The sequence below is a fragment of the Brassica oleracea genome, chromosome C1 (genome assembly GCF_000695525.1).
Source record: "Brassica oleracea var. oleracea cultivar TO1000 chromosome C1, BOL, whole genome shotgun sequence".
In the NCBI taxonomy this organism is placed as follows: Eukaryota; Viridiplantae; Streptophyta; class Magnoliopsida; order Brassicales; family Brassicaceae; genus Brassica; species Brassica oleracea.
This window is the reverse complement of record NC_027748.1, coordinates 31805083-31814916: the sequence shown is the minus strand read 5'-3', so window position 1 is coordinate 31814916 and position 9834 is coordinate 31805083. Positions and strand designations below refer to the sequence as shown.

Below are 9834 nucleotides of genomic sequence, written 5' to 3'. Positions count from 1 at the left end.
TTCAACGCAGTCAAGGAATGAGACGAAGCCTCTTGAAACTGTGACTGAAGAGAAAACAGAGATTATGTATGAGATTCTCAGCAATAACCCTATAACTACCATCAAGGCCATCTCTCCCAACAGCAAGAGAGTTTTTCCTCCTAAGCTCGGCTCCTCGGAATCAGGCTCAATCCTAGTGAAGAGAAGTAATTGCCGGAAGCTGATACTATGGTCTATTCCAGCTTTTCCTTCTCTTAAACCCAAATCAGTGAAAAAAAAACCATTCTATCAACCAACTGTTTGTATCTTTGTAATGGGTTCTACATAATTTCAAGCCGATCACTGTTTCATAACGTAACCATTCTTGTAAGATACTTATGTTTTAGAAGGTAATCTAATATCACATTCTAGTTTGGAAACATAGGAGTCAAACCAGGTACATACAGTTAAGCATACGCTACAAGTTTTACTCTATTATTTCAGAACCCTTGTCACAAAGTTCTTCTAGAGTCAGTTCGATGATCAAAGTGAATAAAGATAGTAAACTTAGATGATGTTACGTTATCGTCCACCCTAGTCTTCCTTAGCCGAAGATCTCATGCAGCCACAGAAACGGTTTTTCTTCTTTCTAGCTGTCCTTTTCCCGCCCTTGTGGATAATGTCTCTCAAGAGTATCACTGTCCTACTCTCTGAGAACTTTGTCTTTCCTTTACTTTTGGCTGCTCCGTCTTCAATCTTCAGCACTGTTCGCTCAATGCTCTGCATTTCTTGCTGCATCTGCTCTATCTTCTCCGATCCAACTCTTGACTTCTCCATAACCACCTTTCTGTAGATATCTCTGGCGTCTCCCGTCTCCTCAATTTCCTTGGAAAGAATCTCGTTTGTGTTTGCAAGCTGAAGGACGGCTTCTTCTATCTCTTTCAGCTGTTTCCTCACTCTAGCAAAATCAGGGTTACTGAACTTGTTGCCTTGTTTCTCGTTCAGATCCAGCTTGCTTTTCAGATCTCTTAGACTGATTCTAAGGCTTGCCAATCTTCTGGAATCAGACAAAAGCCTCTCCATGATCTTTGCATTGTCCTCAGTGTTTCTAGATAACTCTAACTTGTCAACAGCTTTCTCAGATTCAATAGACGGATTCCTGCTTCTGCGATGAAGACGCGGAATCATAGGCTTTTTCGAGGTTTTATTGCTCATCAGAGACTTGATGGTAGACTCTGGTTCAGCAGGTTCTTCCCATAGCTCAAGCATCTGGTCACTGGAGCCACGGCTACCCCTCCGGCTCCTTCCATAGAAGGGAGAGTTTGCAACATGATCAAGGGGAATGTCTTTCATCAGTGAACCATTTATAGCATCGGTCATTGCAGGTGATCTAGGCTGGTGTCTGATTTCGCCAGAGAATTTGTCTTCAAGTTCAATCTCTTCAAAGAGCTTACGGTCTTTGCTTCTGTGCGAAGAGCTTCGTCTTCTCTGCTTCCCAAGCCTCTTCTTCTCCCCAACAACTGCTTGCTCGATGATTTTAATTCTTTTCTTCATGTCCTGCAATAGCACAATTCCATTTTCTTGGTTGGTACTGCTATGTCCTTTAGGTTCTTGAGAGACCACCGCTTCTGGATATTCATCATCCTGAGGAAATTAAAAGAGTTTAATTGATGAGGAACGTAGAGGCATATAAGTTAATCACTAGAGGTAACATGTCATTTAGAAGAACACGAATGTGTTTACCTCTCTGCAACGATCAGATAGCGTAGGGAGTTTCATCAGCACCAGGGCATTTTGCTCTAGGGATTTTACATCATCTGCTAGAGATGCTACCACAGGATCATAGACAGACAATTGATTCTTTAGCTCAGTCACTTCATATTCCAAGAATCCAACAGTTTCTTTAATCCGTTTTATCTCTGTGGTCTTTGTGACAGCTTCATCTTTGAGGCTTTCACAAACTCCAGTGAGTTCTTTAACTTTGTTCTCAAGCAAGACTTCACGGACAGCTGAGATCTGTAGATCAAAGAAGAACGATGTTGCTTCCGCATCCCAAAGTTCAAACTCATTGCTTCTCTCCTGCAGCTCCGAACTCAGGAACTCCTCTCGAACTCGCTGTTCCTGGATTTCCTTGTGTAGCAACTCTACTTCTGACTCCAAACTCTCCTTCAAACAGCTAAGCACTTTAATCTCTTCATCTTGTCTTCCACTAACGTCAGACAGTTCAAAGATACGCCTCTCTAAATTTACCCTCAGTTGTCTTGATTCTTTACAGTCTTTCTTCAGCTCTTCAACTTCTTGGCACAGTTCCGCATTTGCGTTATGTGTATCCTTGAGCATGTCTTCTGCTTCTAGTAGGTCCATCTCCTTCTGTCTCAAGATTGCCTCTTTATCTGAAATCTGATGTTCTAAGAGATCGTTTAGCTCATTGGCATCCTCTAACTTTTCAAGCTTTCTGTTAAGCTCCCGACTGTCCACCTCTTTCCCTCTTAACTTCTCTTCCAATGTCTCAACCTTCTGCTTCAGTTCCCTATTAACATCTTGTAAGCTTCTCAAGTTTTTAGCAAAAGCTTCAACCTGTTCAGCCTTTTCAAACCCAAATGACTTGTAAACCACAGACATGTTGCTCAAGGAAACAGCTTCCTGAAGAATTACATCGTTCTCTTCCAGTAGTTTATGCATTTCACCTTTAAGCTCTGAGAATGTCAGATCCAAAGTTTTGTTTTCGTCGAGAGCTTTGGAGTATTCTTGATTCAGAGCCGTGTATGACTCATGCAAACTCTCAAACTTTAAATGCTCAGTTTGTAGGTCAGCTCTTAGATCTAGCTCCCGCTTCTCTCTGTCGATCAGTTCTGATTTCAACTTCCGGTTCATCTCCAATAGCTCGAGCATGTCCTTCTTCAGCATTCCATAGTGGTGTACTATCGTCTCCAGATCTCTCTCTGCGTTTTGTTTCTCTGATTCCACCTTCATGCCATCTGATTGGAACTCTCCAAGGAGAGATAAGAGCACAGAGTTCTCAATTACAAGCCGCTGCTTCTCATATTCAGAGATGGAAAGTGAACGTTTTAGTTCACTGATTCCACCCAAGATGCGTAAAACTGGAACTCGCTCTTTCGAAATTTTCTGGTCAGCTGCTTCAAGCTGAAGTGCCTTGAACACTTGATAGATTGCGCCCCTGCAGTTATCAACCTCATGCAGCAAGAACTCTGTTTCCATCTGTTGCTCAAGATTCTCGCTTTCAAGCTCAGTAATGAGTTTCTCTGAAAACATTGACGCCTCTGCATATTTCTGGCACTCAACCAGGAGGGAAAAGTTCTTCTGCTCCAAGTCTTCTATAAACTTTTGCAAGATGAAGATCTCGACTTGAGCGTCTACTGCTCTGTCAAGCTCTTCTTCAAACTCCTTTTTCCTGGAGCGACACTCTTCTCGAAGAAAGCTCACGTTGCTCTGAAGATCTGCCAATCTTGTGTCAGTCGACCTTTCGTAGCTAGCACGCTCTTGCTTCTCAGTGGCGAGTGAGACTCTTAGCTCTTCCACTTGTAGATTTTTGTACTGTTTATCCCTCTGTAGATCAGCATATCTTCCTTGCAACTCTGTGAACTTCTTCTCCAGAACTCCCAGCTTCTCCTTATTACTATGTAACTGAGAGATGAGAGATTCTCTTTCCTTTGTAAGCTCTGCCTTATCTTTTTTGAGCAACTGGAAAAACTCTTCAAAGCATTTTGACTTCTCCCTTGCACACTGAAGCTCAATGTTTGCACCAGAGAGGGATGCCTCCAGTAAAGAGTTTTTCTCCAAGAGCTTCTGCATATTCTCAGTCATGATTTGCAATTGGGAAAACAGATTAGCTCTCTCGGCATTAAACTCAGACTTCTCTCCTCGTAGAGACTCACATCTTTCTTGCAAATCCTTTGTCTTCTCCCTAGAACCATCCAGTTTGGTGTTTGATTCCAGCAGCAGTTTTTCTAGACCAACATTCTTTCTAAGAATGTTATCCATTTCACGCAGCTTCTCCGTAAGAGCATCTTTATCACCTCTCTGGTGGTTCCACAGCTCGGTAAGCTTTGAGTTCTCGTCTTGTAGATTCCTCACAGAGCAGGTGAGGGATTCAGGATCCAATCCTGCGAGTTTCACTTGCTCCATTATTGTTTGATACCTTCTGTTCAAGCTGTTTATTTCATCCTTCAGACGATGGATCTCTTCTTGAAGGGCACTGCTTTGGTTTATTTGTCTAGCAACTTCTTCCTCGAGATTTCCTTTCACCTCTTTCAAGGTGGAGATCTCGCATCTCTGAGTCTCTAGGGAGATCATAGAAGAGTCGCTTAAGTTTCGGTTTGTTTCTTTAACTGAGCTGATCTCTCCTTCCAACTTATGATTACGAGTCTCTAACTCCCTCAACATGTCAACTCTGCTTTGAATTTCAGAAGTGAGAACCTTTTGTTCCTCTTGGGACTGAGAATGCAAACTTTTCAAACTTCTAAGGCTGGCTTCGATTTCCAAGAACCGAGAGTGCTCATCATGGATCAGAGCTTGAAACTTCTCAAGCTCGCTTTGCTTCAGGATAAGCTCTTGATCCTTAGCTGCTAGTTTGTGTGTTAGACCATCTGCTTCTAGCTTTAAAGTTTCATTTGAGCTCTCCAAAACAGTACACTGGTCCTCTACAGTCTTCAGTTTTGCAGCTCCAGCTAGGACTTCACTACTCAGCCTTTTAGCATTCTCTTGCGCATGAAAAACTTCTCTCTCCAGCTTGGATATAGTTTCCAAACACTGCTGGTACCGAAGACTCAAACCGTCCTTCACTTCATTTGCCTTCAGAAGTTCTTGTCTCAATGCTTTAATCTCATCTTCTGCTTTTAGAGATTGATTGCTTAGCATCACAGCATTCTCCTCAGCCTCTTTAACCTTCTTCTCTAGAGTAGATATCATCACAAGGCACTGATTGTATCTGGCTAAGCCAGCCTCCTTCTCTGAGTGCAATCTACTTTGCGCTTGCTTAAAAGTCTCCGCTTCTGTCTCTGCTTCAGTTGCTCGGTTGGTAAGCCCCTTCACATCTTCTTGCGCATGAGCATATGATTCCTCCAGATCTGCTATCTTCTTCATGGACTGATTATAACGAAGAAGCGCGTTATCCCTCTCGGCTTCAAGCTTTGCAAGGCCTTGTGCAAGTATCCTACTTTCAATCTCAGCTTTGCTAGCACGCTCATCAAGACCATTAACATCCTTTTGAGCATCTTTCAGGTCTTTCTCTAGTCTGGATAGTTTGTTCAAGCTCAGCTGATACTGAAGACTAAAGGCTTCCTTCTCAGCCCCAAGCTCAACCAACGTTCTCTTCAATCTCTCAACTTCTGTTTCAGAACTTCCAACATGACTTAACCCTCTTCTACTCGTGGCGGCACTGTCCGAGTCATAAAAAGGCTGGATTCCAGGAGGAGTTTTCTCAGGAGTACGTGGCTCAGAACAAGAGGAAGAAGCGGAATCTTCAATCATGTCGAACGGCACTTGGTTAGGAAACGCCTCGGCCATGGTCTTGTGCGCGTGGCGAAGCTCCACAGTCGCGTGATCGTACCTCTCTGCTAACGCACGGTAAGCTCTGTAGAACTCTTCAACCAGTTTCATAAGCTCTGGACGTTTCTTGTAGTACATCTCTGCCCTTCTCGCAAAGGAATCTGCGTCTTCTTCGATGAGTTTAATCATGGCCTTGACTTTAGAATCCATATCTGCACACATCATTATTCAGTTAAATATAACCAATACAAAGGAACACAAACAGCAGCAGCACGTTACCTGCAAGATTCTGGTGGATCCATTTAGAGTTTTTGGGGATGTGACTATCCCACCACCATGAGTATAAGCGCCTGGACTCGGAGTGTAACACGGTAGCCATCACACCGGCTGCAACGAATACAAAGAGTGGTCTAGACTTCACCCAAGGGTGGTTAAGTGCCAGGTAAGAATCAACCACCTCTCAGTGTTAGGCTTTCTTCACCTACAAAACTGAGACAAAGCCACACTATAAGCAAATCTACAAATCAAACTTGTTCAGAGTTAAAGCAGTGTTCTTTCTACTCAATTTAGAGGAACAATGTGTTTAAAGCCTAAACAGAAACAAAACAAACCTCTGGAGTAATAGGTCAAACGCTGGATCTCTAACTTCTTGTCTGGTCTTAGGGAAGATAAAATATTGAATCCCCCTGAAGAAAAGACAGAGAAACCAAACCTAAATTACTTTCCACACAAGAGAGAATCTTTCTACTGAGAGTATTTAAGGCCAACAATAACAATGTAGGTTATAAACAAAGCAGTGAAACTTAATCCAAGTAACACTCTGAGAAATCAATAAAGGTTAAGACTTTGAGAGCAGAAACAAAAAAAAAAAGTGGTTCAAGAGAAGAGACACAACTTGTCTAAATAACAGCGAAATGGGTTAAGCAAAATGAGAGACGTTTACGAAACCACTCGTCAAGTAGACTGAATCCAAATGTAGAAATTGAAAATAACAGAGATGAAGAAGAAGAAGATACCAAGAAGCAAGAGGTGGGAAGTAATGGTGAAAGTCATCCCATTGTCTTCTCTATTTTACACTCAACAGCTCTCTCTCTCTCTCTCTCTCTCTCTCTTACTGTCTGCAATTATACTTTTCTTTGTTTCAGATTCGGAAGTCTTTTTGTGCGACAAAAATAAAAGATGGGAATGATTTGACGCACACTGTAGTTTTATCTTCTTTCTTTTTTTTTAGTTTTATCCTTTTTGATTTCTTTGTAATTTTTTTTTTTTTTTTTGGCAAATGCTGTATGCCTAGGGCTGTAGGTATAATGGTATACTAGACTCTGATCCGCACGCCAACGTGGATATAAATTTTCAGTTTTTAATTATTTATTTTATTAAATGATGTATTTGTAATATTCGTTCATATTATATTCATTAAGTAAATATTTTTTTTGCATATTAAACTATCTATTTTCTTACGAATGTGTGAAATCATATAAAAAATATTAAAAAAATGAGTATAGAGTTAATTAGATAATTTTAAAAACAGAAATTTTTCTTTCGTGTGCGATATCATACAATAATGATCCGCCCAGTTAACAAAAATCATGATTATTTTATGTGTAATTTTTTTATTTTGACCATTTCCTTAAAACTATATTAAATTTTACATATTTTAATTAGAATATTTTATATCTTTACCTTTTTATTTGAAATGCAACTCAATATTTTTTTAACAATTATAACAAAATATTTAAAAAATATTTTTAGAATTTGTTTGAAAAATATGAAAATTACATTTTAAATTAAAATTATCCAAAAATATGATAAATTTTGATGTAAACGAAAACTCAAATTATGTGAAAAATAATGATATTCAATGATAATAACAATTTTAATTGATTATTTTTTAAAAAATACATTTACAAAATATTGTTTGAAAGAAAATTCATTTATCTTTGAAATATAAAATGAAAATATTATAATTAAATAATAAAAAATATAAATAAAAACCATAAATTTAACAAATGACAACTGAGTTATATTATGCTAAAATTTTATTTCTAACAATTTATCAAATGACAAATGAGTTATGAGCAAATAATATCATATAATTTTTAAAAACATAGCCATTCTTAAATATTTTTGGAATAAATAATTATTTTTAAATTTAATCAACTGAAAATAATATCCGTACAATGTGTGAGTCAAATTCTAGTTTTATTGATGCATGTTATATATTAGTGTTGTATGGTTTAGGTAACATTTTAATGATGCACGCTTTTAAAAATCTCATTTATTAAAATTATGCACGTAAGGATAACTCATGAATTTTTTTGGTTGATTAAATGACATTATGTCCAAATTTATTTAAGGATATTTCATTAAGGTAACTGAAAAAGACAAACAATAAAATAGGAAGTTTAAATTTATTTAAGCATATTTCATTAATGTAACTGAAAAGACAAGTAATAAATTAGGCAGTTTTATTCGTTTTAGGATATTTCATAAATGCAATTGAAAAAGAGAAACAAAAAAAGAGAGTTTAATTAATGAAATAAAAACATTTTCAAATGGGTACTTATCTTTTAATAATATAGATAAATGAACGGGGTTTATTTTGGAAAATGGAACGTTTGAATATGTGATTTATTAATATCAGAGAATTAATTAGGGTCAGGAATTCGCTTCAACGGGTAGATTTCCATTTTTGTTAATTGGTGTAATCAATGCAATTAAGGGGGAAAATGATACGGTCAGCACTGGGTTTGAATGTATTGGTTTTAAAAATCTTTCTTAATGTAACAAGATAAACTTTGAAATGATCTTCCACTCCTTTACCAACTCAAGCACTATGATCATCTATTCATCAAGCACTATGATCATCTACTCATCAAGCAATATGATCACCCACTCATTTACCAAATCAAGCACCATCTTTGATATTTTATGTATTGTTGCTCACTATAAATACCATCACTCATCTCACTCTTTTGTACACAATTACATCTTCTTCTTCTTCCTTATAATAAACTCTTTCTCTCATATTAAGTGTTATTTGCTTCCTACGGGTATTGAATTCTACTCTTATTTAAATTTCCCGATACTATAAATTATAAGTTATTCCATAACATCTTGCTTATTATTAGTGTATCTCTAGAATAATTGTGAGATGGTGGGTGGGGCGGGCTTTGACCTATGACAAAAGTTGGGGGATAAAACAAAAGGATGAAAAGTATGAGGGAGGGAGATTGTAATAGAATAAAATAATGAAGATTTGAGGTGGAAAAGTGAAGAGGAAAGATAAGGAGATAAATGGGAGAGAGCCACACAACTTGTTTTTCAAACAATGGCCGCATGTAGGCCTGCGGTTATTACCCAAAACGTACCGACCGGTAAAATTTAGTTTTTGCTTAATTCCGTTTGAAGGTTGGGTTTGGTTCGACAACTAAAAAAATTTTGATTTTCCGTTTCGTAACTGTTTTGTTCGATTTTTTTTTTTAATTTTTTTTTTTACCAATTAATACCAATCTTGACCAAAAATTCAAACTGAACTATCCTAACTAAACCAAAATCCAAATACCGAACTAACCAAAATTAAATAATTTTTTGAACTTTTTTAATTTAAATCGAAAATTTAACCAAACTAACCGCAAACCAAAAGCTTTGGTAATTTTTTTTGAAACTGAACTAACCGAATTAAGACGCAAACAAGAAATATTTCTACAACAAGATCTTGTTGATATTCTTGCAAACCAAAATCTTTGGTAAAATTCGGTTGATTATTTATGTACTGTGTGATCTTGTTAGCATCATAGATATAAACATTGACAACAAGATCAATTAATAGATTAACGATAACAAAATACAATAATATCGAATCACATCAACTAATTTTGTTTTTTTTATATCATCATTCACTTCATTTTTTACATAATGCAATCTTCATCAAAATCTAAAAATATCACAAATTAAAATCAAACGCATAAAGATTGTGTCATAAATAAAAGGGAGAATTGCCAAGTGTGACTCAAAACTTGGAGTCAAACCCAAAACAATACCCCAACTTGGGTCAAAGGCAAAAGTAACCTAAAAGGCTATTGAAATTACAACTATCCCCTTGTGACCAAACAAAAAAACGGAATTCTTTTTACGTTTCTACCCCTCGCAAGTCGTCTGTTTAGACGACTTGAAAATAAGTCGTCCAGACGACTTAACTTAAAGTCGTCTGGACAGTTAGTCTTAAACATAATTTAAAAATTTTGTAAAAAATATTTTGATAAGTGAAAAATGGGAATTATGTAATTAACATATGTCTTAGGAGGTATAAATTAAGATATAACAAATTTCAATTGTTTTCAGCATAGATGAGTGAAAGTAGTGAGT

General features: G+C 37.2%; 1 protein-coding gene across 1 annotated transcript; it reads right to left on the bottom strand.

Annotated features, from left to right (window-relative positions):
* Positions 1–420: 420 nt before the first annotated feature.
* Positions 421–6639, bottom strand: LOC106314022 (protein NETWORKED 1A-like). The gene is made up of 5 exons (XM_013751976.1): positions 6483–6639; positions 6078–6152; positions 5746–5955; positions 1702–5678; positions 421–1602 (listed from the first exon to the last, which is right to left on the bottom strand). The coding sequence occupies exons 3-5, from the start codon at positions 5843–5845 to the stop codon at positions 553–555; spliced, it is 5127 nt and encodes a 1708-aa protein (XP_013607430.1). The 5' UTR covers positions 5846–5955; positions 6078–6152; positions 6483–6639; the 3' UTR covers positions 421–552.
* Positions 6640–9834: the final 3195 nt, after the last annotated feature.